The following is a 27,570-nucleotide window of genomic DNA, read 5'->3' on the forward strand; positions in this document are numbered from 1 at the left end:
AATTTTATTAGCGTAAATTACGAAAACGCCTTTTTTAATTTTTAGCCTAATCGGCTATTAAATATTTAAGCTTTTACGGAAATTATTATTTATTACCCAATATTTTAAATTCCTATTTAAAATGCTTTATTTTTTATAAATTTAATAAAAAGCGGCTTATTATAATATAATTAAAATAATTATATTTAAAAAATCTATAGCTTAAGCCGAATTATTTTATATTTTAATTATTTGCTTTATTTAAGCTTTCGCTATAATTATTTCTTATTTATTAACCTAATTAATAGCTTTTTTTAATATTTTCGGAAGCTTAAAAGCTTTTAAATATTATTTTTTTGCTTTTTTTTTATTATTTATAGCTAATTTGCTATAGCGAGCCTTTAAATTTTTATATTATTTATATAAAGGCTTATTAATTAAATAGCATATAAAAAAAAATTTAGAAAAATCGTTATAATTATTTATTTCGTAATCTCCTTAATCGCCGTATATTATTTAGCGTATATAGCCTTTTTTATTTTATAATAATTATAATTAAAATTAAATAACTTTTAACCTTTTTTAATAAAATCCGTAATTATTTATTCCCCGTCCTTTTTATTTTATATAATCGGATCGTTATTTATATTTATAATTTCGAAGGTAATAGCCGCGGTTTTTATATATTTAGTTTTTTTTATATTCGGTTCGATTAGGGTTTTAATTAAAATCGTTTTATTTTTAAAGTAATTAGTTAATCCGGCAATTTATACCTAGATTTAAAACGTATATTCCTAATTATTTTAATCGGAGGTTATTTTTAACGATACCGTTAAGCTAATTCCGGCTTTTTTCGTAATTATTATTTTCATAGCTTCGGCAAAAGTATTAAAACTTTTAATTATTAATTAAAATAATATTTTCCTATTAAAATTTAAATTAATTTAATATAAATATTAATTATATAATATATTAATTTATATTTTACGCCTTTTAGTTTTAATAAAATATACGCTTATTTAGGTGGCCCCGGCTAATCCCCGGAAGGTTCCGTATATTTATCTAAATACTATAGGGTTGATCCGTGTGTTTAAATATACCCTAGTATATAGGAACCATAATCCACTATTTAATAATATTTATATAATCGCACGCCGAATTATAATTTCCGATAGCGTATATTATATATAAAATTTTATAAAATAATTACGAAAATAAAAAAAATTCTAAATTTAAGCTATAAGCCTAATTAAACTTATTTTAAAATATTCAAATATAAAGCGTATATAATAACGCTAATAATATAATAAAAATTCGGCCGTTTATAGCGATTAGCACCTAAAATATAAATAGGATACCTAATCGGATATAAATTATTTAATATTTATAAAATTTAAATTCCTAATTAAAATAAATTAATTAATATAAAAAATATAATTATAAACGAAAAAAAATTATATAACGGAAAATAAAATATATTTAAAAATAAATTTTTAAATATTAATATTTAATTTATCGCCGATTTCGTAATTAATTACGTAATATTTAAAAACGAAATTTTATAAAAACTAAAAAATAAAAATACCGCCGCAAAAAATATCTTATTAAATAATAATTAAAAGGAAAATAATAACTAAAAAAATAAAAAAGCACCGCTAAATAAAAAAATAAATAATACCTTTTTATTACCGCGAAATTTGCTTTTTAAATTTTATTATAAATACTTTTATTAGCTTTATTAATATATAATATAAAAGCGATTATAATTAAAAATACGGCGCTATTAAAAAAAAACTAAAATAATCCTATAGTAAATAGCTTTTTTAATTAATTATAAAGCCGTTTTTAAAATAAAATAAAGCAATAATTAAAATAATAAAGCGAAGCTAAAATATTTTTTTTTATTAAAAAATAAAAATTTATAAAGCGGAAATCCTAGCTTTTCCTAAATAATATTATAAATTATATTATTATTCGTTTAATAAATTATTTTTTTAAATAAAAGCTAATTATTTATAAAATTATAAAAATATACGATTTTAAACCGAAATTAATAAAAAAAATTTATAAATAAAAAGCAAATAAATCCTTAATTATATATAAATATATATATATAAATTCGATAAATACGAAAGATTTTAAAAATATAAAGCAAAATTCGTCGTTTACGGTAATTAATAAGCGAAATCCTAAAACTAAAAAACCTATACGGCTATATTAGCTAAAAAATTATTTTGCACCCTAATCGCGATTATAACGAAATTCGATTTTAAATTAATATAATATAATATAATAAACGCGTTTATATACGCTTTTATTAATTAAAATATATTTATAAAAATGCCGGATAAATATCGAAAAAAAAATATTATATTATTATTAAATAAAGCATTTTATAAATTACGGATATTACCGCTATTATAGCAAAAAAAGTTTATAAAAACCTTAGCTAAAATCGGTTATACTTAAATATTATATAAACCCTACGTATTTATTAAAAAAAAAGTGCTAATTTTCTTTTACGTTAACGATATAATTATCGCATATAAAAATAAAAATAAAAAGGCTATTAATCACTTAATATAACATTTTATAAAAAAATATAAAATTAATAATAGCGAGCTAATATAATAGTTTTTTAAGATAAAAATAATTAAAAATCGTATATTTAAAATAATTTAGCTTTCCCAAAAAGCTTATTTTAAAAAGATCGCTAAGCTTATAAATAAAAAAAAATTATATAATACTAATAAGCTGCGAAAAATTTATATTTCGATTAGTTATAGCGTTTTTTTATAAAATATAAAAATATTAAAAAAAAAATCGGATTATTGCTATTCGCGGTTATATTTATAAAACTAAATATCGTATTCGCAATAATTAAATTAGCTCGATTCCTTAATAATTTAAGCTAAATATATTAAAAAGCTGCTAATTAAGCTTTAATTTATTTAATTAATACTAAAAAATTTTCGTTTAAAATCGGAAAATTTTTTAATTTAATAATTATTAATAACGCATTATTTGCCGATAATAATATTAATTATAAAAATACCTAAATATTCGCTATAAAGCTATTTGGAAAATTAATTAATTAGCGATTAAATAAATAAAATATAGTTATTATTTTTATTATAAAAGCTAAATTATTTACTTTAGCGCAAATTGCCAAAAAAATATTATTTATTAACCGATTATTAAAAAAACTATCGATATAGCTAAATAATAATATTATTATTATTAAATATAATAATAAGCAAATTATTAATTTAATTAACGCCGAAATCGCGTTATTAAAAATAAAGCTTCGTTATATAAATATTTATAATTATTAATTATAATAAAAAGCCTAAAAAAAAAATTAAAATTATTTATAAACCTTTAAATAAAATAATAATAAATAAATTAATAAAAAGCTTACTAATAGGCAAATAGCAAAATTTTCTATAATAAATAAAATTTAACGTTATTTATCGTAATTAAAACGAATAGCCCTAAAAAAAGCTATATTTTGCTAATTAGTAACTTTAATTTAAATATAGCCAGATCTACGATAAATCGTAGATCTAAAAAGGTATATTAAATAATAAATTATAATTTTTATATACTAAGGTATGCTTAAATATACGGGTTAATCCTATAATATTTAAATAAATATACGGGACCTTCCGGGGATTAGCCGGGGCCACCTAAATAAGCGTATACCTTATTAAAATTAAAAGGCGCAGAATATAAATCAATATATTATATAATTAACACCTATATTAGACCAGTTTAAACTCTAATAAGAAAGCACCACCTTGATTAATAATAAGTGTTGACAGAATTATGGCTTTAGCAATGATTTAGTGGTATGGATTATAAGGATTATTAAGATTTATAAAATTTAGGAATAAAGGGGATTATATTTATTAATATAATTTAAGCAAATATTAGTAAGGGAATAAATAGATATATTAGGGATAGATTTCCTACGGTTATATAGATAATTATTACTTTAGTGATTAATTTAAGCATTTATTTTACTTATAAATAAAGCATTTAATACGCTTTAACGATTATATTTGTGATTTAGTTTAAAACCATCCCAGTTACTTTTTGCTTAGTATAGTTATCCTTTTGGCTAGCGCATCCTGTTAGCATAAACCCACTCGGATTTATACTCCAGGTTTATCTAAGAAACCCGACCGTATATAGCTTCCAATGGAACGAAGAGCAAGTTTGTTCGAAATATGAATGTGCAGTCGACGCGGGATCCTTGCCAGTGTCTGCATCGCTTTGCTTTTCGCTGCCGAAGACGTGTTTTGGCCAAGGGATATCTAAAGGGGGATGGGGTTGACTGAAACTTCTAATTGAACGGTGAACAGACAATTTCGTACCCACTGAACCTTCGTCGAAGCTATGCTGAATCTAGATGTCAGTTAGACTGACATCCGGATCAGGCGCCTTAAGGTAGGCCAGAGCAATGCAAGGGAAGGGCATTTATCCCTCCTTGCCCTATCGAGATAGGCAAGGAGAATGCGTTACGAATTTGCCGTTACTTCAGTTGAAGGTGTGTAAAATCTCGTGGACGTGGTAGTTTTGCGCCAGCCAATCGAGGCACCAGACAATTGCAGTCACAGCAACGACGCATGTTACTGTGGCTATCTCGCTGAACATGGCTGAAATATCTAATTGTTGTTCGAATGGGCAAGTCACTGGCTTAGTGCATCCATTTTTTACCGCCCTGGCCCATGAGCCCGGCTGATTACGGTTTGGCTTGCCGGATTGGAGTCACGACCATAGCGCCGCCAGATTTTCGCGAAGATTTCTAATAAAGGGTTAATTATAAAAAAGCCGCTTTAGCTGGGGTCCAAAAAGACCCATATGGAAAGCGACACAACGCGATGGATTATTGCCACGACTAGTCCAATTTGCAAACAGCAAGAAGTATAGTACTGAGATGTTTTAGTATACTAGTTCTGACGCGCTTGGCTTAGGTATACACCCGCAGCTCGCCTTCCATCAAGATCTAGAGGAGACAAAATGCACGGGCTTCAGAAAAGCATATACTTCACTCTATCTCCTACGCGCCCATGACGATTCCATTTATCAGCGCACAACCCTTCCGTCTCCTATCGCAGGCCGTTGTTGACCAGTGGCTATATGGGCAAATTGTTTCCTGTTTCATTGTCCTACGCATGGTTCATCGAATTAATGTGTATGGGCGGCTGGGGAGCATGGGGAGCAAAATAACAGCATTGGCTAGAAAGCCACGCAGATGATATCGACATAGTATATTTAAAGAAATCTTGCGTCTAGGAGGACGCCAGGGCCTAGGTAACAGGAGTTCCGATCTATCAAAGTATTTCCTTCAACTGAATCATCTGCAACATCTTATTTAAATATATATGCTCTGGTTATGACTCTACCCTCTCGTTTTCTAATATAGGCAAATCCTCGAGGGCAATAGTCCGTCGCCAAAACAGAGGTCGAGATTCCAATATCTTCCTTTAACAAATCAATCTAGGCGAGCATGCATCAATAATTAATACCTCACCCTACTCCTGGGATGCAGGAAAGTACTAATGGGGAATAGAAAAATGCGTGAGAACTTGGCGGGGGGACGGCATATGGTACTTATATAACAACACCAGAGTTTAATTGCCGTTTTACAGTAGGTTGGCGTACGACTATAGCGCCTCGTATGGCATAACTATTACTTCTAAAATTTGCAAAATTTCCCAGCTTTTATATATATAAAGTATTTTTATTAATAATAAAAAGCCCGAATTAAATTTATTTCGGCTAAAATATATTTTTAATTTTGTAATTCGCAAAATCTTCTCTTTATTTATTATATTCGCTGCATTATTTTATAATCCTCCGCCTATCTCCTTCCCTTTAATTAGATTATATATATATATATTATATCCCGAAAAAAGAAAAAAAAAAAGCTTTAAAAATAATTAAGTTAAATAAATAAAAAATATAAAAAATCCGGGAAAGTACTTAAATTCCCGTTTTAGTAATTTGCTATTAAAGCATAATCCTTTTGCTAAGGATATTAATTTATTAATAATATAGGCTTTATTTTTAGGAATTAAAATAATATTTTGCGTAAAATTTAATAAAGCTATATTATAATATTTATATAAAAAAATTAGCTATATACGCGATTTTATAATTATAAATAGCCTTAAATTATTCGTTATAAATATTTTTACCGTTTATTTAATATTAAATAAATTATTTTTTAAAAATTATAAAATAAAATACTATTTGTTATTTCCGCGGGAGATAAAAGTAATTTATAATTTTTTAAGCCTTAATAAAAATTTTAGAAAAATTCGGGAAGTAACCCTTCGGCTCGATTCGCGCCGGATTAATATTTGCTTATTTGCGAATTGGTTATTATTTAATTCTTTAGTTACGCAAGCAGAAATCTACGGATAAAAACTAGGAGAGCTATAGCTAATACGTTTATAATTCGGTGCTAATATTAATATTTAATATCGCCTTATAATTTCCGTAAAATTATAAGGTATCGCTAGTTTTGCCAGATTTTATTATTATTTTATTTATTTATATTCTTTTTATTTTTTTTAAATAAATATAAATTCGACGGATCCCTAAATAAAATATTTACCGAAAAATGCCTAAAAAATATATTTTTTAATAAAAAATAATATTATATTTTTTGCTAAATCGTAAAGTTATATTATCTTATTATAAAAAAGATATTTTTTATTAAATTAATTATTTTTGCAATCGGGGTATCCGCATTTATATCGCGTTTTTACGTTACCCCTCCGAAATTTAGTATTTTCCGGCTATTTAAAATACCGTTCGGTAATATTTATAAACCTTACGATTTAATCCAAAAATAATTCGAAAAAATCATTATCGTATTTATATATATTAGGAGTCCGCGCGTATAGCAAAGCTTTACGTGCAATTTCCCTATCCGGAGACCGCTCCTTTAACTTTACGTTGCTTTCTGTACTTCTAGATCGCCTTGGTAGCTGAATCGGGCTATTCCGTGCAAAGAGTCACTCATGAGTGACCCCTGATCATGTCGTTTGCTTGAGAGTGGAGGGTTTGCCAAATTGGAAAACGCCTCGGGTGGCTCGGGTGGAGGAACCCCGGTCCAACTTCCTCGGCTATGTCTTGCCCTGGGGCTTCTCTGAGATCATTTGCTGCGGATCCTTTGTTGGCCAGTCGAGCACTGGCAATTCACAGATGGGTCACCAGAAGCTAAGATGACCTCCAAACCCTAGCCAATCCCTGTCTAAGCGGTATCACTTGCCCCACCAGCTTCAGGCAATCAGCATATCGCCCCTTACATGATGGAAACGGCGTGTTCAAATTCCTGGAACGATACTACAGTTTGTACTGGACTGCGTTACAGTACAGTAACGGTGTAATTACTGTACTGTAGTATGAATGAGTGCTCTGCCGTATGACTAGCCATAGCTGGCACATCGCAGGGACAGCCATTACTATCGTGGCTCATGCACCCATATGATCTCCTTTCTTTGACAAAATTTCCCTTTTTCTCTTCTCTCTTCCTCTTTCCGTGCCTTCGTTTGAAGTTTTCTGCTAATCGTGCAAGGCCGATCTTTTCAAATTTTACATCAATGGAATAGATCATCAAGCAATGTTGAGTGCTTATATCATACAGTGCGATCGGCATGCATCCCGGCACAGAAGAATATCCCATTACAGAAAAGCATCCAAGGCGCAGAAGAATGTCCCACCACAGAAGTGTATCCCACTGCAGAAGAGTAGCCCAGACAAGCAGGACAGAAGACTACGTCGAGATTGTGCCATTCTGAAATGATCGTTATGTTCTATTCAATCGTTGTATTTCGGAAGGATGTCCGTTCTAGACTGTTGGAGGCAGAGTGGTTGTTGTTGAGATACTCTTGTGTATTGGAATAACTTCTGTGCTGGGATACTGTATTCTTCTGGGATATCCTTCTGGAATACTGTTCTGTGATGGGATACTGTTCTGTGATGGGATACTGTTCTGTGATGGGATACTGTTCTGTGATGGGATACTGTTCTGTGATGGGACACTGTTCTGTAATGGGACACTCTTCTGTACCTTGGATACTCTTCTGTCCTTCGGACGGCAAGGGTTCTCTTTTGGAATTGTATGGTTATTGTGGAGCTCCCCTGACTTTCGTGGCTGAGTGTACCAAACTGCCGGAACATAGCCATTGCAACGAGAAAGCAACACAAGCGGCGATGATGCACGGATCCCGCGCTTCGATGACAGTTCCAGCATTGGCTCAAGAAGCTCCATTTATGCAACATGCTTTTTCGAACGAAGCAGAATAAATATACTACAGAGACAATCAAAATCGGCCTCTTCTTCTCGTCTCGTTTCTCTTGTCTTTGAGCACGACGATCCATATCCGGCGCTGGCATTCATGTACTAGTTATGTACATCAGGCAGACCCATTTGGTATTGTCATCATTGAGTACTTCGGCCAGCCAAAGGTACTGTAATCGAACTGACACTAGAAAATTGCTTGTCGACTAGAGCCGATTTTGGCTGAATGAAGTACTCATTGGATGACAGTACTAAGCGGATCTGGCTATGGTACATACAGGTCGGCGCAGAATATGGATCGTCCGTGCTCAGAGACGGGAAGAGAGACAAAAGACAAGAAGCCAATTTTGCTGGTCTCTATACTGTATCCTATTACAGAAGAGTATCCTATTACAGAAGAGTATCCTATTACAGAAGAGTATCCTATTACAGAAGAGTATCCTATTACAGAAGAGTATCCTATTACAGAAGAGTATCCTATTACAGAAGAGTATCCTATTACAGAAGAGTATGTCGACGACAACCACTGCGCCTCTAACACTCTAGAGCGGATATCCTTCCGACATACGACCATTAGATAGAACATTATGATCATTTCAGAATGAGAAATATCAAGGGGTTGCGGAAAGACTCATTTTCGAACTTTCGTCTGCAGTTGTTTCTGATCACCTGGCGTGGGCATCAGTTCGAGTCCTTTGGACGAAAGCTACGCCATCAATTAAGATACTGATCAGTCTGGTCTCTGGGTTTGTTTCAGTGAGCCAGATCAAACCCGTCGCTATTGCCATAATTGCCTAATCTGAAGAACATATACCGTAGACTTCACAGACTACGTCCAGCAAGCTGGAGCTTGGGCTCACAGTATCTTCGGTCAGCGTGGATTGGACCCACGATCCATGACTCTTGCCCAAAAAGTTTGTCGTCGCTCATCGTGATCGTATCGACGTACCTTTCCCAAATACCTTGCACTGGAAGTACTGGATTGTCAAGCAGATTGACCTTTAATACCTAATGCCCTGGCGCCGAATTACGGATCGTGACCTCGAATCATAACCATATTGGTCCCCTGCTCATCAATAATGAGATTTCAAGGCCCCTCGAGGCACTGCACCAGATTTGCTCCAGGCTCTAGGTTCTGAGGTTGTGCTTAATAGTTTCTATAAACGCGGGACACTCTTCTGTGTTGTGTTACATATCCTTCTGTAATGGAATACTCTTCCGTATTGGGGTACTATTCTGTGTTGAATACTCTTCTGGGATGCCTTTTTAGGATGCCCCTTATGGATGCTCTCTAAGATACTCTTCCAGGATACTTTCCCGTCCTATAGGCAACAAGGGTTCTGATCTGGAATTTGATGGAATCCGAATTCGATAAGCTACCGGCGTCGTCCGATGTTGGGGTCTCGAAGCATACCTTGTATTGAAATCGCAGCTGCCGATTTCATGTTCCTTCACAGGGCTGTCAGCGTGCGTGGCCATTTGATACTGTACTGTTATCGGGTTTGCAACCCTTTTCGTCGCGCGATTTGTCGCTGCGAAAACCATCATACAATATCAGCTCGAACAATATTTTAGGTAAGTGCCGGATATGGCTGGCCGGATGACTTTGTATTTATGGATGAGAGAACCATGTGGATCTGGTCACCGCCGGACATAGGATTATGGAAATGGGATGTTGTGATGTATCGTGAGGGTTCTGGGGCATTGTGCTACACGAAGATGAAAGCATAGCCGAACATTATTCCAACCTTTGGCTCAGGCTCAGGCTCAGGCTCAGGCTCAGGTTCAGAAACAACTATCGATCGCCATTTATTCTTAAACTACCACTTTGCGTCAGATGCTATTGAAGCAATAGTCTGATTTCAATCGAGACTCTAGCCATACGAGACTTTTTGTCGATGATGCTAGGCAAATGCTCATTTTTGAACGACCTGCAGCGCTTAGAGCTGTTTACAACTTTGCACAATCGGTGATGGCACAGATTTTCAATTACCATTTCAACAGCTTTACTTAACTAAGAATCAGCCGTGGCAGCGTAATCATTGGATTTGGAAACGATTACGTACACGTCGTCAACTGATCAGAAGACCAGATATATTTTCGTTTTGTATCAAGATTCATCCCCTTTGATCAAAACTTAATCCAACGGTCTATTCCATGTCACACTAATCAGAATTTATCGTAATTTAGGCTCCAAAATACAATTTCGAACTAACTACCCATCAATTTAATTACACCACAGCTACACAATAGTTTGCAGGAAAATCTCCCCTTTTCCCATTCAGTTCGCCATACCACCAGTCTTGATCTGATTCCGTTTTTTTCAGAAGCAAAATGCGATCTCCTTCACGAAAAGAAAGCTCTCTTTCTTCCAAGCCGTCGAATGCGTATTGTGCTATCATGAACTGAGAAATCTTAGTTCGGGGTGGTGGCGGTGGTGGGATTGCCCGTTTTTGGCAAGAAACCTCAAAATCCTGTCTACCATCCACACATGGCCCGTCTTCTGCATTTTTGTTCTCCTGCACGTTTTCAGAAGGTCCAAATGGCTTTAGTATAGCTGCCCAATCCCCGTGTGGGGGGCAATGGCTATCCAAAAGATGAAATTTGAAGTCTTATGAGTCGTTACATACTGTAGAACAGAGTGGATGGATGCATTCGATGCCTCCAGGCTGAATGCTCCTGGTAAATTGGTCGAAGTGCAAGTGAAGATGTTGGCTCCAACTACCATGCTCTTGAAACTGCTTCAACTGCTGTTCTGGTGCTGTGTTTGTCTGCGATAAACAAAATGGACACAGCCCGGGGGAAACAAGAACACCATCATATATGATAGGGTCGCATAACAGATTGGATCTGTCATCCTTGGACAAACGAGCCCGGAACTGTTTTGAGGCCAAATGTTGTAAGCAATGATCTCGCCAACCTTCTCCTGTATACCATTCTTTGCAAAAGAAGCAGTAATCAGCTGAAGCATAGATACGTTTGAGATGAGATCGATGGCAGGTGTATACATGCTTCCATGTCTTCGATAGTATGTTGCAGTGGCAATTGGATGCATGCAGAGTCGAGGGGATCTCAGTTTCGGATTTTGATTTGCAAATATTGATTATACAATCAAGAGCAGTGATCCCTTCGGAACTTCGTAGTGGGAATTCTTTGAGAATATTCTCTGCAAGATTGTGTCTATCAGGCATCATATGCCTTGCACGGTCGAAGAAAAGACGTAATGGTTCGTTGTCCTTTGTTCTGCCATCCTCCTGCATGTCGCGAAGGCCATTCGTGTACAATTTCTTCATTTCGTCCCAGACTTTGTTTCTTTCAACCTTCGATGCTTTCGTATGGATGAGCGAAAGCATCCGAGCCTCAAGATTTCTGATGTCGGACTGGTGTTCGGTGTGAATTTGTAATTCCATAGCCGCAGACAATTTCTGTATCAGATTTGGTTCGAAACGAATCCCGGAACCTCGTAGGTTTTCGTTGATACCGTCAACAGCCTTGTTAAAGAACAAAAGGCCAAATCCGTCCGCGCCACTATTCTTGGCTTGGTATCTTTGGGCATAAACCCCCATACTTCTTTGACCAGCAGACCTTTGTCTTTGCGATGTGCTGTAGTTTTTATCTTTAGGTTCGTTGAATTAGCGACTACTCCCCTGTCTCAAAGACAACGTTTCACTAACCGAGGAGCTGTAGATACTCGGCTCTGAAGTCATGTATAGTCAGCGGTTCTGGGAAACCAGCTCGAAACCCGAGGGCACGGAGGTATTCTCCGAATTTGTTCCCGGTTTCCATCTTGTCTGTTAAGCCGCTGCCTTCGCGAATACGGGGAAAGACTGGCTGCGATAGTACCTCATCCCTCCAAGTTAGTGTGATGTCTTGACCTTTCGGCGGCGCAGGAATTTGAAATATGTCTTGAATAGTTTGGTAGTCGCGAAGTGCTCCGCGCGACAATATTATGGCAAGTATAGGCAAAATGGGATTGAGTAGTAGCATTTGCCCCTCTGGGGCTTCGTAGATGGCATGGCGTGGCCTGGAAGATGTGAGCGTAAGAATAAATGAAAATAGCAATGGCGCCAGAAAATACCTCTCATTAGGCGTCAGTGTCATTCCCTTTGCATCTCGTTCAAATTCAAAAGCCAAACCTGGCTGACCATCCTCCTTACGAATGACAATGAGTCGAGCATCCTAAACAAAGATTGTCAGCTTGGTAGAGCCAGGCCAAGAGGAAATAATTACCTTGAACCGTAGCCCACGATCACAGTTCTGTCCACGAGCACTCGACTCAACAAGCTCGCCAATACGAGAGCCACTAGCCACATTGCACGAGAACCACGCCCAGAAATAAACTCGGGTCGCAGCTGAAGGGAATTTAATGTAGTCCTGGACGAAAAGTTGCTGTCCAAGGTGAATGAAATGCACAATCTTTGGCCATCTCCGTGGCCGAACATTAAAGGGGCAATCTAGCTCGACACGCAGATTATGGAGGATATACTATGATTGGGCTGAGTTCGACACCTTTGTGGAGTTTTGAGAGTGAAGAGGGACGAACCTTTCGAATATGTTTAGAGACTTTCGGATCAACCGGCGTGCCTCGATCCAGGAGAAGATTCTGGAACACGTCGTAATATTGAACAACAGATTGGATGCTGGGACCTCGCTTTTTCCGCCGCTCGTTGGGCTGGGCTGATCTTGTTGACTTCGCGGACTTGATTCCGTAAGCTAGAAACTTGATGAATTCCATGAGGGTCCTGGGCTCAGTCGCCCTACTCCACGGATATCGTTTTATGTATCTAGCTGCATGTCAGTTCAAGCTGGGCGTCTCTTCCTAGATAACATACTCATCCCAGAGCGAACTAATTCTTTCTCGCATATATTTTGCCTTGAATCCTAAAGAATTCGTTGTATCGAAACTTCCATCGGGTCTGAGGGGTAAAGGTTCTGAGCTCGCGGTAGATTGGATCCTCAAACTCCTGTCCAAGAAGCTTTGGGCTGAAGCTCGGGATCTCGGTGCAGGAGTCTTCATCGAGATGGTGGTGTAGCTGCTTTTAGCAACGTATTCCACCGAACAAGGTATCAATGAGGAGAGTAAGAATAAAATAAAGGAGAAATTTGGCAGAGGCAGGAGTGTAGCTTATGTTAGTTGTTTGACAACATCCTTTTGTGGATGCTCCCTTTAAGTACAAGGAACGAAAAGATTTTCTCGGAAGTCAGGGTATGGAAGAGTGACCGCAGGATGAATTGTCGTAGGACGAAAGGTGTCCAACAAACGTGCTTCGGTCCCAGCGGAGCCATTATTGGATCTTCAGAGCGACTGGCCTCCGCCGTGTGAATACGAGGTGATGGGACCACCGCAAGACTTTTCCCATTCTCCTTTCGGTTCTTGAATTTGACGCAGTCCTTTTACCAGGGTGTGCATCTTTGTATTTTGAGCAGAGCTGTGGTGTAGCAGAACGGAAGTGCTGCGTACTTCTGTTAGCAATAAGTCGCACGAAGTATTTCCAGAAAGCGAGTATTGGATGTCGCTGAAGCGGCGTCAACTTGTGGATTAATGAGCCAATGAGCCGCTTTTGACTCAGTCGAGCACTAGTGGTTTAGTGGTAAAACCCATCGTTGCCATCGATGGGCCCCGCGTTCGATTCGCGGCTAGTGCAATTAAAGTATCTGTTTGATATAGAGTCTTTTTGACTTTTTGCGCACTCCTGATTACAAATTCTTATATCCTATGGCTGGCAGGAAGACAAACACATATGGCGCCAGGGGAGGACGATGCGTTATGAGTTCAAATGTTTGCCGTCACTCCAGTCGTCTTTTTTCGGCGTAGCTTGAAGGTGTGTAAGATTTCGTGGACGCGACACCCAGATATTGTTTTATAAGCCTGATATATGTATTAGAACAAATCATACACTTCTTTATTCTTCAACTAAAAAAAGCAAACATATCACGGAGTCGTTGTTATCATTGAGTAGACCAACCGTTCAGCTCGGAAGGGTCGATATTCTACATAAGGATTACGGTTGCTTACCTATTTCTCATTGTCTCGGACAAGTTCGGGCAGGCTCATCAGCCATCATCACCTGTGCGCAGCGACGTGCAGCGACGCGAAGTAAAGGCATATACAAACAGAATAAAACCTCTCCTAGATGGGGCCTGCCATTTTGGAATACAAGACCTAGAATATGCATCTTCTTCGGAACACCCTGCAGACTCCGTCGTAGCTCGCGTATCGTAACGGACAATATTAGATACTTTTGTTTATAATGCCAAACATTTCGATATTACTGGTGCTGATGTCTTACCTCGTTATAGCAACCTAGGAGCTTTTGTACGTAGTTTTCAACCGAGTCGCTCCTTTGGAGAATATAGGTTGAGTTTTAATTGACCCCAATGGCCTTGAGAATCGCCTCCCCCACAACCTTGCCGCTCTTTGGGTTTTGCCCCGTGATGAATTTCCCATCATTTCCCACAACGACGGTAGCACTCTCGGCGTCTTGATCCTTGACGGTGTACAGCCCGCCCGAAGCCTCATTCAGCTTCGTCTCTAGCGGGAAAGGCATGTACTGTGACATTTGAAACGAGTCTTCTTCGGCGTTGGAGAGGCCTGTAAGTTTCTTTCCCTCTAGGAAGTGCTTTCCGTTTGGCAAAATGACATTGACGAAAGCCGCCGGGCCATGACAGACGGCGGAGATGGTCTTGTCAAGAGCAAAAAACTCGCCAATCAGCTGGATCGACACCGGATCCGTTGCCACATCAAACATTGGTCCGTGGCCTCCGGGGTAGTAGATGGCGTCGAACTCGGCGGCTTTTCCCAGAAACTTCTCCAGAGGCTCGGTCTGCTCAAACAGGGCCTTGTGGTTGTTGAGAAAGTCTTGCGATACTTCATCGGGTGAGTATTGGACCGACACGGGATCTACCGGTGCGAGGCCGCCTCTGGGCGAAGCAAAGACAATCTCTGCCTTGCCATTGATGACGTGAAAAGGGTGTGCGACTTCAGCCTGAAATGTGTGTCAGTCCTCATGTTGAGTTGACCAGATGTAGAATCAAGAGGAGTGTCTCACCAGCCACCAACCAATTTCCTTTTCAGTGCCAGGGATTTTGGCGATATTGGTCAGAACAAACAAAACTTTCTTTGGCGACATTGCTGCTTAGACAGTGCTGAACCAGATGATGCTAGAGATTTGGGATAGGGAATTCCGGATAGATATCAGATATCTTCAATGCTGATGGAGAACAAATAATACAGATTTAGGAATAATACGACACCCCAATGGCACATTATATACTGCTGATTTCATTGCCCTGAGTTCGTAATCGGAGTTATGAAGCTATAGCATCGGTCTTTTCAACAATGGCCAGGGGTCCAAGTAAGCACTACTGTAACACCCCCGGTCTGGTATCACAATATACAGGTCCTGAGGCTCTCCGCATCATTGAATTGCAGATTCACTCGCAGATGAGTCATTAACCCAAACAGTCTACAGAAAAGCCGACGCGTTGATTATTATCGCCGAAAAATAGCACATGCTCTCACAGATATCAAAACAATCAATGAATATACTCGAGACACAAATAGACTTGCTTTTTTTATACCGTTTGGCTAAGGACCTACTTTCTAAAATCGTATCGAGTAGCGGCGGAGCAATGCGGCTCTGGAAATAAGAGGGGTTGCAGTCCCTACCCAGACCACATTCTCATCAGCATAAGGCTGAGTCTAGTACGCAACAGCACTCGGTTCTCGGGGGCTTCACCGAGATATTTCTCGCTTACCGGGAAAGCACCTGTATTCTAGTCTTGGCCCCGCAATCTATAGGACTCGTCACCCCTACGTGGCTGAAACCACACATGGGTTTCCCTTGAGTCTCTACCCGGATGATCTGATCTGTGCACCCGCAGAGGGGGGGACTACCTGTGTTAACCGAGCGCGGACGAAGCTTGTTTGTCCAATCGTGATAGGTCACAGGGGCCCTTGATGCAGATTGCTTAGTGACTATTGGAGCGGATATTTTATTTTTATAGCAACAATCCTCAAAATCCATTGGTTAGTTGGCCTTTGGTCATAGATTTTGGTTTACAAAAGGCGAGATTTGGGGGCCATAAATCATGGCCACAGCTTCAAGCAGGCCTGAATTTTGTCGTTTCATTACTGCGGAAGCGTACCAGCGTGAGAATTTAAATATGCTGCAACAATAAAGTGACCCTAGTAACAAGGTCACACATGCTTCCTTGGGGACGGCAAGATTTTGCGAGTCATCAACCTGAGATTGGCAATCCTCGCATCAAGACATCCGAGAGTGCATTATGTCTTATCACTACTGATGCATGTTTTCTGATGCTCGTAGCCTGACCAATTGCTGAGGAACACACGCCGAGGTATACATGCACTCGCAAGCCTAAGACGTCGGCCGGATTTATCGCGGAGCTGGAAATAGCACCATTCAAACTCTCATGGTAAGCCCGATCTAGCTAGGGTGAATATCGGACTTAACTCACCACGACTTCTCTGATTATACGTTTTGGGAAAGTCGAAACATTAATGGTTGATAACCTGTATTTCATGCGTAAAATACATGTCATTACCTCGTCCAACAGCACAAAGGTCCTTTGGCACTGCGGCAACGCAAGATATCACGGCAAACGAAAGCACAACAGAGACCGTCATCTTCACCATTCCTGCCACGGCGCTCGAGACCATGACAGTGACGAGCACAAGCACGGTCGAAGTGACGGAAATCCAGTCTGCCACCGTCACAGTCTCTCCAATCACAACCGTCACCCCGACACCGACTGCTTGCAGCCAGTTGTTTAGCTCTACCTATACGGCGGCCAACGGCAAACGTTTCATTGTCGAATGCGGCAAGTATTGGATCGTATTTGGTGTCTTGATTGAGAATATTTACACCGATTCGTACCCCGTATGCCCCCAACAGTGCTCTTCCCAATCATTCTGCAAGGCCATTCAGTATCACAATGATGATGGCTACTGCTACCTGCTTTCAGCCACCTCACGAGGCGGTGGCACTGTTTCTGCCTACAGCCGTGGCACATTATTGAATAAAAGATTAGACAAACCTTACTACGGCAGGAGAGAGATTAGTGTGCCGGTATATGGCTACCGAGCGCTGGCGGCGACTTTTCTGCTTCGTATCAAGACGCTGGAGACGAAAAGTGTGGCTTTATTGATTCGCCACAGCATAGCTGTGTTGTGTGGCACCCTTTGGGTGACACAACGGGAAGGGTTATCCAGTCTGTTTGTTCACACATTCATTTCGTAAATATAGACCATCTTTGATTCTACTCTCTAATTTGAATACAGGTAGTATCATTCATCTTCGTCGTTGTGCACGATTAGTATTTGATACAGCTCGCAACTCCTACCTGCGGCAAAAGTCTGTGGACTCAGGTTGCTTCAGGTTAGATGGATTAGTTGAAAGTCGTTGTACATTCTTGGGGATGTATACATGGATCATTGAATGCAGGTGTATAGATATACGGACTGTTGCATCGTTATAGCTACCAATCTTTACCTCATCCCTTATTTTCCCATTTTAATCCAATACAATTATATCCTCGGTGCTCGCAATGGTGCGGACGCTCGAAATGGTGAAGGACTGACCCTCCCGTTGCCGATCTCGCGGAGGCGAATTATCATCTCCCGGTCCTGGACCAGATAAAAGCGAGCGGATGAAAGAGGGATCGATGATTTCTTCAAAATATCGCTTCAAGCTCATTGGCTTCCACACATCATAGTTTGGCTTGCGGTAGTCGGGAAACAAGTCCCAAAAGTCCAGCACACCGAGGAAGTCAGCCGCTTCCGGACTATTGAATCCTTCCACGCACCACATGTGTATCGCACGGGCAGTCAAAAATTTCCTCTCATCAGTGGTGCGGTCGGCTTGTCCGGTGCCGAATGCCCTTTGGTAATATGATTCGGTGATCAGTCTGAGTTGTTGGATAGACAACTACAAGGAATAATTAGTTTGGATAATGTTGACTTGAAAAGTCCCATACGCATTTATTGCACGTACATATTCCGTAATGGGTCTCTCTTTGCTGACAACCGCCATGGTGTTCCATATCTCGGTCATAGTTAGAACCTCAGTGTATATATAGACTTGTCTGTTCAGGGTCCGCGGTTGTCCCAAAAGTTCGGCCGTGTAAGCGCCAAGATCTTTGATACTTAGTAGAGCGATTCTCACGTTTCCATCTCCCACGATTTGGACCCTTCGGAGGTCACCCATCCATATTGATTTTACCCAGTGTTTATTAGACCTTCCAGATGGTATTCTGGGCACAAACATTCCATATAAACAGCCCAGATGGATAACAGTGTGCGGTAGAAACAATTCATGGATCCGATCCAGAACATCGTAGAGCTGTGTCACATTAATACAGACATACGATAGCAGATAAGAACAATGGGGGTCACAAACTTCCGGGTTAACATTCCTGGGTGAAGGACTAAGCCATCCAAAAAGCACCATTCGTTTCAGACCAGCTTTTTTGGCAGTATCTATGAGTACAGGGTCAGGGTATATCAGCGGCCGGCAGCACATGAAGATGTCGACGCCCTCCAGACAGGTCAAGAGCTGACTTTGAGTGCATTCGTCTCCGTGAATCACACTTTCGACACCCTTTCGACAAAGTCGTACATGGTCCTCAGATTGCTCTAAGGATTCGGACGTAAAAGACAAAATTTTCTGCAAGGATACGTTAACATGTTTGATCAGAGAGGTCTCAACACTCGGGGGTTTATACAATGTTATTTTGCCCAAGGGACCTTAGACCATCAACTACAGACTCGGCGACTTTACCAGCCCCCCAAATCATGATTGTCGTTTTTATGGGTGGCAGGGCGGACTGACTGGGCTGGCCAGACTGAGCAGAGGCGTTATCATGCTCACGCAGGCGATTGATCAGTTCTGTCTTGTTGCCGCTGGGGGAGAGCGACAGGCCGTGCAGTATCGCGGTGAGTTCTGATATTCTCATGTATTCGTAATCGTCCGTTACGTAGGTGACGGTCGCCATGGTCATATATAGAAAGAATACTGCAAGAAAGGATGCAGTCGGGCATTGAATGGTGCTGTTTGGGGAGTTCAAGCTTGGAGATAGTCGACGATTTGTTGTTTTTGAAAATGTAAAAGCTCATTCAGAGCCAAATCAGAACGGGGCAGTCGGCCTTTGTTGGTAGCTGATCTCAAACAAGGGAAAGAGCAACATGAACACGCACCGACGTCATTAAACAGAAGGAATAACGTGTACTCGGACTGTCAAGAGCAGGTGCAAGAATTTAGTTCTCTCTTGAGCTTGCTGCATTTCGGTACCAAATGACACATTTACCAAGCAGGTGCCTTTGGCAAGTATCAATGTTTCACTGATGGAGATTTGTCAAAGGTCCAGTACAACTAGCAGTGAATCATAAATGCCGGTCTATGTAGGAGGTGAAACAGCCCTTCAGCCCTGGATTGCACCTGAGCAGCAATTGCAATATGAGGAGTGGTACTCGACTCTAGATACACATTAGTTCTAAATACCTACTAGGTACATGGTCCTTGCACAAGGTATACATGGTAGTCGAGATGGCGATCAAAGGTATTCCATTACAATTCTCTCCTATCCGGGTTTAGCTTCCTGTGTGCCTTCTAAAAGTCTTCTTTTAGTGGATCGGGCGGTGCCGGGTCCGTCTTTAAGCTTCTCATAAACGCCGCCCTCATTTTCGAGATGGGCTGCAACACCCAAGTGTTGAATGCCAAAATGTCCGTCTCCTCCTTTGGGTCCCGGGTCGTGTTGAAAAGGTATGGACTCTCCAATTTGCCCTGGCCTTCATTGACCTTGGGCTCCCAAATATAATGCAGTTTCCAATCCCGCCACTTGACAGCCCGGAGATCATTCTTAATGTAGAACAGAAATCCCTCCCGCGGTGACTTTGTGTTGGCAGGGTCTTGGAGGAATGCAGTCTGATCGAGGCCGTCGATTGGTCGATCATCTGGGATCGTGCCACCAGCAATATTGACAATGGTCGTAAACACATCAGTCACGTGGACAATCTGGTTGGAAGTCTCGTTCTCTGGGACCTTTCCCGGCCACCGCATGATGAACGGGACGCGCAAGCTTCCTTCCATGGCAGTGTGGTATGTGCCAGTCCAAGGCCCAGCGGTACCTCTGTACGGCGGGCGGAACTCTGGGCCATTGTCGGAAGCAAAGATGACCACGGTGTTCTCTCTGATGCCCAAGCTGTCAATGTGATCCAAAAGCTGGCCGACGCGATGGTCCATCTCCGCCATGGAATCAGCAAATTCCCCATTGCCAGTCTTTCCCTCAAAGTCCTTGTGAGGAAGTGTGGGGAAATGCAGATGTACAAGTGGATGATAGAGGAAGAAGGGCGTCTTGGCTTCCACCTGCCGACTGAGCCAGTCCTTGGAACAGTCGACAAGAGTAGCATCGATATTTCTCCTTTCCTTCAAGTCGTAAATGCACACGTTTTCAGAAGATTCTCCCGCCTTTCCTTTCATGATATAAGGAAGCTCAGCCACATCAGGGGTATACCCCAAGGCTGATGTGAACTGAGTCTCATCAGTCGTGCGTGGGATCCCGTACCACTCATCAAATCCCCGGTCTGATGGGTATCGGCCAGGAATATCGCCCAAATGCCACTTTCCGTGATGTGCGGTTGAGTAGCCGCACGTCTTGAGCACTTCGGCCAATGTCAACTCCCAAGGAGTCAGACCCTGGGGCATGCCGGCCGGGACCGACTGTAAACATCCCGTGCGAATAGGATGCCGCCCGGTCATAAGGGCGGAACGGGTCGGCACACAATCGCTCTCGACATTAAAGTTGTGAAGGAGCAGACCTTCCTTGGCAAAAGCATCAATGCGTGGAGTAGCAGCGCCACGCAGAATGCCACCTCCATAACATCCCAGCTCTCCCCAGCCAAGGTTGTCGGCTAGGATGAGGACAATATTTGGCTGCTCGGGATCAGACGACATGGTCAAGGCCAAATTGTGTGTGGCGATGCTGGCAACACAACAAGCCTTGTGTGAGATGTAAGTGTTCAAAGAGTAAATGAGTGTGAGAGTTCAAGGTTTGCGTTTTTGTCATCACCATAGAGAACAATTCATAGCAGTGCCATGTCCATCCACCATGTGCTTCTAGTTCGGGTATGGATATGACCGTGGGCGCCCAGTATAGTCAAGCGTGGATGAGCACGGGCCACGGAGTCCGACTCCGTCTCCTAGCGTATCGTCAGATAGCGCCCCGACTCGTAGCCCACGGAGCTCGTGTCCGTCAGGTATCTTTTTTCCTCATTATTGGCCGATATGAACGAGAATCTATGTAGAAATCCAATCTGAGATATGATAAGAATCTTGGTGCGAAAGTCGGGATGGCGCAATCGCGATTGGCTTTGATGGTGTCTTTATAATGACTGACCTTCTCGGCCTCTGAAGGGACACTCAAGCGGCACCCTATTACCGCTGGGCCCCCTAACTAGGTTAGTTCCAAAAACGCACCAATTCCATCCACTATGGAGCCCGCCCAGGAAGTCGAATCGCCAAAACACCACAAAGAAGGAGGGTTGGTTGAGGGCATGGAGGTTTCCGAGGACGTTGGCTACGGCCACCAGGTGACAAGAGATTGGTCTGCCGCCGAGGAGAAGAAGGTTGTTCGAAAGTAAGTTGTTGCACTGCTATGATTGCGAACAATTCAATAGTAATGATACTAATCGGACATGCTCAAGGCTCGATTGCATCCTGATGCCGCTCCTAGTGGCCGGCTTCTTTGCCTTACAACTGGATCGAAGCAACATCTCCAATGCCCTGACCTCTACATTCCGCGAAGATCTCCACATGACCACTACAGAGGCCAGCGGAGGCAATCAATTACAGATTGCGGGTATCATAATTGCAGAGATACCAGCAAATCTGCTGCTGCAAAAGTTTGGCGCATCTACATGGCTGACAGCGCAGTGTGTGCTATGGGGATTGGTCGGAGTCTTTCAAGCCTTTATCACAAACAAGAGTTCGTTTTATGCGACACGGTTTCTTTTGGGCATCTTCGAGGCAGGGTATATCCCCGGTTGTCAGCTTCTATTGAGCCTGTTTTACAAGCGTGAAGAACTGGCACTCAGGACTGCCATTTTCTATTTTGGCAATTATTTCTCTGCCGGTACGGGATCCCTTATTGCTTCGGGCGTTTTGCAAATGGCTGGCGCCCACGGATTATCGGGTTGGCAGTGGTTATTCCTCAGTAAGTTGTCCATTCATTGAAGCAAACGAAGTCTCGCCTCTAACTCGGCTCTAGTCGACGGGTCTTGCACTATTGTCATGGCCATTGTCTTTTTCATGTTGCTTCCAGCATCGCCCCTGCAGACCTTGCCGTTATGTCGCATCCAACAGCTGAACCTCTTCTCCGAGTCTGAACGCCGCTTGATGCACAACAGAATCATATTGAACGATCCGGAAAAGAAAACGTCTTTCAAGAATATCAAGATACGCGATGTCATGATGGCACTTTGCAACTTTCAGCTGTGGGGTCACTTTGCCATCAATCTCTTGTCGCTGACTCCCAAGGGTGGGCTTGCACTATATTCGCCGACCATCATCAAGGCGCTCAACTTTTCCACGACGCATGCCAATGCGCTATCTTCAATTAGCAACTATGGCGTCTGTGTATTATCCTTTATTGTTTCTTGGGTGTCGGACCGCCAAAAGCAGCGTGGCGTCTGGTGCATCATTGCGTGTGCATGGTCCATGATATTCGCAGGCGTTCTGTTTGGGCTTCCCATCAATGCGGATCATTGGACGACCTTTGCCATATTCACACTTTTGAACTGTGGAAATGGCATCAGTCAGAGTCTCAATGATGCTTGGCTCAACTCCAATGCTGTAACCCATCTGGATCGAAGCATTGGTCTTGCCATGGCAGTGATTGGTTCTAACCTGGGTGGATTGGCAGGGCAGCAGTTGTTTCAAGATAATGACGCTCCTCGCTACTCCCATGCCTGGGTTGCCATCCTATGCATTTACTCAGCGTCCATACTCATGACGCTTCTGCAAATGGGCTATTATGCATGGCTGAACAGGAAGATTGCTCGAAAGGAGGCGGAAACGCCGTCAGAGGCAAATGTAGCTGGGCAAGAACCAGAACTACGCCAGCGAAAATTCGAGCTATAAACCAGCATTGGGTGCTTTTTTAGGCCCATCTATGAATTGAAAAAGGTATATTTCTAGGTTCAATATGAAATGTGTGACCTGTTGATTGCCTAATCCCAACGGCGGTGCAGAGAGTCAATGCTCTTCTGGACAACGCGGACATACTGTCCCTGATTCTTCTGCGAAGAGGATTATCACAACCGCAAAGGTGACGAACCGCGGTGTTACCTTGGCTTCCTTCTTGGAGCCAGCCAGATGGAATTGGCGGGTGTGACTCTGGCGCAGAGCGTAGAAAGCCCTGCATAGGCGCCAGAAGTGCTCTGCCAAAACCTGGCGGAACGCAGCAGAATAGTGGTACTGCTCTTCGTTGTCGGGGCCCCCCAAAAAAGCGTTGCCCTCAGCGTCCTCGAAACGCGCGAAGTACGGCTGCACGAACGAGCGGAGCGCAACAAAATCCTTCATGTCGCCGATTAGGCCGGCAGGACACTGATGATGCGCCAGCATAGAAACCGTGGCCAGCCCGGACAACCATCTTAGGTTTGTAATCGGGATAGCTACTCTTCACTGTGACCAAGTTCTCTACTTTAAGTTCTGACTGGTGACGTCGGTAATGTCGCAGACATGTCCAAGTAATAGTATCCCTTTCCAAGTTCCCATACTAGACGCGACATAAGTTTAGGAGGAATGGTTCCTCGTCTCGTAGACATGCCATTGCTAGGCTTGTCGCTCTCAATACCACTCTATCGGAATGTCGGCCGAGCACTGTGGTGTCGAAACCTCGAAACTTGAATGCATCCTCATGGACTTGCAAGATCGTCACCTCTGGGACGGGTCGATGCTCCTTTCGCGCGTATTCATCCACGATGTCGCAGCCAGACAGCGAATTTTCTTGCCCTCGTTCCTGGCTAAAGAAAGATAAGTCTTGCGCAAAAATAAACCATGTATGTCTAGAAGAAAGGAAGAAATTATGGATGAAAAGACTAAGGCACGGAAACACAGGGATCCGAGGTTAAATTATATTAAAAGTATTGCCGGTTTGCGTCGTTTGTTGAAAAGAGACAGGCCCGTCAACAAAGATTGTTGTAATTTGAAGTCTGTGGTCATAGCCAAGAAATGTCCAACATAGCAACGTCCTATTACATGCCGCCAATAAGACCACGCAAACCAATTGCTATCCATACTATAGTAAACCCAAGGAATATGGTGCGCATGACCAGCTGACTGGTATCAGTTGAACCAATAATGTACCTAGTAGTAGGTATTTACCACTGTTAGGCCCGCCCACTGCGGGGCCATCGCCCTGATCAGATAGCAGCGAACCATGACTTAACAGCCCGGCTACTTCCTACTACCAGAGCACGTCATTTTTAAGCTCGTCAAATCCCCATACAAACTTGACACAAACTTCACCCACGGAAGTTCGAGCTTGTCGAGCATGTCACAGTTGGGTCACTCTAAGATCGACACGACGCCAATGCCAGTGTAGGCAATTAAAGCGATTGCCTATGCATCTTGTGACGAAGATGCATCATGCAGTCCCAATTGAGCAACCAAATATCGTAAGCGGGTGTCCACTCTATGATTGCGGAGCAAGAACAAAAGCGAGTATCTGTCACTGACACAGCCCAATAGATGCAAGCGATGCCAAAAACGTAAAGTATGTGTATTGCAGTAGCTTTTATGATGAAAACATGACTCAGTCGTCGTAGATAAGGTGTTCCAGAACGTCCCCTTGCATTAACTGCTCTCTGGCCTCCGCGACCTGTGAATATCGCGATGATCGATCCCGGCGACTTCCTATATCCCGTGATTATGTCGCATCGCTAGAGTCGCGAGTGGCAAAGCTCGAAACATTTCTCGCACAACTCAAAAAAGCGCCTCGGGAGCAGCGGGATTCCTTGATTGACAGCATCAATTTTCTCGATGATTCGGCCGATTACAGCGCCAATGCCGGACAGAAGAGTCATCAAATGGGCGCCGCTGTCCACGACCCAGCCAAGGCAGTTTTACGACAAGAAGACGAAGGTGAGTGCACCCGCCAACTGTCCCTAGAATACCAGACGACTAAAAGTCATTGACCAGGGTCACTCACATATCATGGGCCAACCAGCATTTATAATGGTGCTCTGGCTTCTTCTTCAGACAACAATGCGCAGGCCACGAGCATGATTCCTTCGCCCCTTGTTCACCCGCTCGATTCCGGCGAGGGGATCACAAATCAATGCATAGGCCTCTTCTTTCACTGGCAATACTCGCAGTTCATGTTCATTGACCGCGAAGCTTTCATCATGGACTATCAGCGCAGATCATTTGACAGCCAATTCTGCTCCTCTGCGCTCATCAATGCAGTGTGTTCAATCGGCGCATTAATGTCTACAGACCCAGACATAAGACAACGGGCATCCCATTACTCACAGCAAGCCATCAACATGGTCATGAGTCACGGCCTCGTCACACCACATACAACCTCTGTGCAAACCCTCCTATGCTGCGCCTTTTATGAGATTGGGGCCGGCAATCTCTCCAAGGGCTGGCTTTTCTCAGGTGAGTTGGATGTTTGGTGCAAAAGATTGCTTCTCACTGTTTGGTCCAGGTATGGCATTTAGAATGGGTCACGATCTAGGCTTCCAACGCGATCCGGAAACATGGACAGATAGGACTGCAACAGAGCAAGCTGTCGTCAGGGAGTATCGCCGCCGGATTTACTGGGGATGCTATGTATCTGACAAGTACTTACATCATTACATTGAAGGACACCGAGCTGTTCTGACATGGCAAACAGATTCTTCAGTCTCATGCTAGGCAGACCCAGCATGATGCACGAGTCCGATGCGGACGTCAAGCCTAGCGAACCGCAGAGGTGAGGGTTCACATTGGCAACCTCACGATGACGTTGACGCTGATTGCTTGTGCAGACAAGATCCAATCTTTAATGATTGGGCCGAGGGCCATGGTCTGGTATTTCTGAAGGACATCATACCAATTGCACCAAGGTTGGCAGAAGTCTTCAACAAGCAGGTCGAAATCAGCCAAATCATTCGCGAAGGCCTATCCGCCGTCCATGCTCCAGGCCAGCGACTCTCACAAGACTGGAAATCCATTGCTCTGAATGAAATAGATTCAAAGCTAGCTCGATTCAGGGAGAACCTGCCACCCGCAATGAGGCTAAAGCAATGGTCGTCTCTTCTTGAACCGGTACAACCTCATCTAGCTGCGCTCCAGTATGCCTGTCCTTGCCCCTGTCGAATTAAGAAAGCCAGCTCACAAGTAATAATTCTAGCATGCTCTGGCATAGTTCTCGAATTTCTCTCTTCTATCCCTTCCTCAATTTGTCGGCCCTCACAGATGGCGCCGAGAATACGACTCCCATAGCCGCTGACGGTCCGGAGAAAGCTTGTTTAGAATCTGTGGAGCGCATGATTGCAATCTTGAAACGCTTCAAAGCTCAACACTCTCTTCAAAACGCCCCTTTGATCTTTGTACATGGAGTAATTGCCGCGGTCAACACAATCATCACTTTGACGCGGAGAGGGCACAATCAGCAGGGCAATTTGCACCTACCAGACCTTGACCTGGTGCTCCAAGAAATGTCTTCCACCTGGGTCATCGCTGTCCATGCCTTGAGCCGACTGAGGAAATTACTATCGGCTATGGAAGAAGAAGTTGTACCAAATACCGTGTCTCAACGACAAGAAACACTCTCCGGTTTCGACTTGGAGCTCCCGACTGACATATCCGACTTTGGTGGAGATTCTCAAATCGCGCAGATTCTGGATTGGGATTATCTATTTGCCATGCCGAGCGACGGGTTCTCTAACAATAATGTCAATTTTTAAATCCAGCTTGGGTGATGAATCCTCAATATGTATTTATGGTATGGCCAGTCTGATCAATATGCATCCGCCTGCCCTGTGTCACGAAACCGGGCGCTTCTATCCTGTAATAAGAAAATACTGGATTGGTAAATATACCCAAGTCCAATCCTAGATTATAGACAAATATGTTACATACAATCGCATGGCATCAGCCAATAATCTTGCCATTCCAAGTTGATTGTGTGAACAAGTAGCGATCAAATCATTTTCTGCGGCGGGGTATCGTGAAGCTGATTATACCCTATAGCCTTTCAGCCGC

General features: G+C 42.1%; 8 protein-coding genes across 8 annotated transcripts; 2 read left to right on the top strand and 6 right to left on the bottom strand.

Moving 5' to 3' along the window:
• Positions 1-11,152: 11,152 nt before the first annotated feature.
• On the bottom strand, positions 11,153-13,034 carry PFICI_01296 (uncharacterized protein; the record flags this gene model as incomplete). Its single annotated transcript, XM_007829877.1, has 6 exons — positions 11,153-11,178; positions 11,409-11,915; positions 11,974-12,323; positions 12,378-12,478; positions 12,530-12,784; positions 12,843-13,034. 6 exons carry the CDS (start codon positions 13,032-13,034, stop codon positions 11,153-11,155), a joined length of 1,431 nt encoding a protein of 476 aa, XP_007828068.1.
• A 1,630-nt stretch (positions 13,035-14,664) lies between these two features.
• On the bottom strand, positions 14,665-15,429 carry PFICI_01297 (uncharacterized protein; the record flags this gene model as incomplete). The annotated part of the gene is made up of 2 exons (XM_007829878.1): positions 14,665-15,285; positions 15,349-15,429. The coding sequence occupies 2 exons, from the start codon at positions 15,427-15,429 to the stop codon at positions 14,665-14,667; spliced, it is 702 nt and encodes a 233-aa protein (XP_007828069.1).
• Positions 15,430-17,835: 2,406 nt separating this feature from the next.
• PFICI_01298 (uncharacterized protein) lies at positions 17,836-18,528 on the bottom strand (the record flags this gene model as incomplete). Its single annotated transcript, XM_007829879.1, has 2 exons — positions 17,836-18,249; positions 18,316-18,528. 2 exons carry the CDS (start codon positions 18,526-18,528, stop codon positions 17,836-17,838), a joined length of 627 nt encoding a protein of 208 aa, XP_007828070.1.
• A 511-nt stretch (positions 18,529-19,039) lies between these two features.
• Positions 19,040-19,315, bottom strand: PFICI_01299 (uncharacterized protein; the record flags this gene model as incomplete). Its single annotated transcript, XM_007829880.1, has 1 exon — positions 19,040-19,315. The coding sequence occupies one exon, from the start codon at positions 19,313-19,315 to the stop codon at positions 19,040-19,042; it is 276 nt and encodes a 91-aa protein (XP_007828071.1).
• Positions 19,316-19,929: 614 nt separating this feature from the next.
• Positions 19,930-21,273, bottom strand: PFICI_01300 (uncharacterized protein; the record flags this gene model as incomplete). The annotated part of the gene is made up of 1 exon (XM_007829881.1): positions 19,930-21,273. The coding sequence occupies one exon, from the start codon at positions 21,271-21,273 to the stop codon at positions 19,930-19,932; it is 1,344 nt and encodes a 447-aa protein (XP_007828072.1).
• Positions 21,274-21,809: 536 nt separating this feature from the next.
• On the top strand, positions 21,810-23,457 carry PFICI_01301 (uncharacterized protein; the record flags this gene model as incomplete). Its single annotated transcript, XM_007829882.1, has 3 exons — positions 21,810-21,955; positions 22,023-22,531; positions 22,586-23,457. The coding sequence occupies 3 exons, from the start codon at positions 21,810-21,812 to the stop codon at positions 23,455-23,457; spliced, it is 1,527 nt and encodes a 508-aa protein (XP_007828073.1).
• An 89-nt stretch (positions 23,458-23,546) lies between these two features.
• On the bottom strand, positions 23,547-23,898 carry PFICI_01302 (uncharacterized protein; the record flags this gene model as incomplete). The annotated part of the gene is made up of 2 exons (XM_007829883.1): positions 23,547-23,615; positions 23,665-23,898. 2 exons carry the CDS (start codon positions 23,896-23,898, stop codon positions 23,547-23,549), a joined length of 303 nt encoding a protein of 100 aa, XP_007828074.1.
• Positions 23,899-24,966: 1,068 nt separating this feature from the next.
• Positions 24,967-27,272, top strand: PFICI_01303 (uncharacterized protein; the record flags this gene model as incomplete). The annotated part of the gene is made up of 8 exons (XM_007829884.1): positions 24,967-24,995; positions 25,069-25,093; positions 25,146-25,461; positions 25,519-25,980; positions 26,030-26,165; positions 26,219-26,296; positions 26,352-26,657; positions 26,717-27,272. The coding sequence occupies 8 exons, from the start codon at positions 24,967-24,969 to the stop codon at positions 27,270-27,272; spliced, it is 1,908 nt and encodes a 635-aa protein (XP_007828075.1).
• Positions 27,273-27,570: the final 298 nt, after the last annotated feature.

Source organism: Pestalotiopsis fici (genome assembly GCF_000516985.1).
Source record: "Pestalotiopsis fici W106-1 unplaced genomic scaffold PFICI_Scf_1, whole genome shotgun sequence".
Classification (NCBI taxonomy): domain Eukaryota; kingdom Fungi; phylum Ascomycota; class Sordariomycetes; order Amphisphaeriales; family Sporocadaceae; genus Pestalotiopsis; species Pestalotiopsis fici.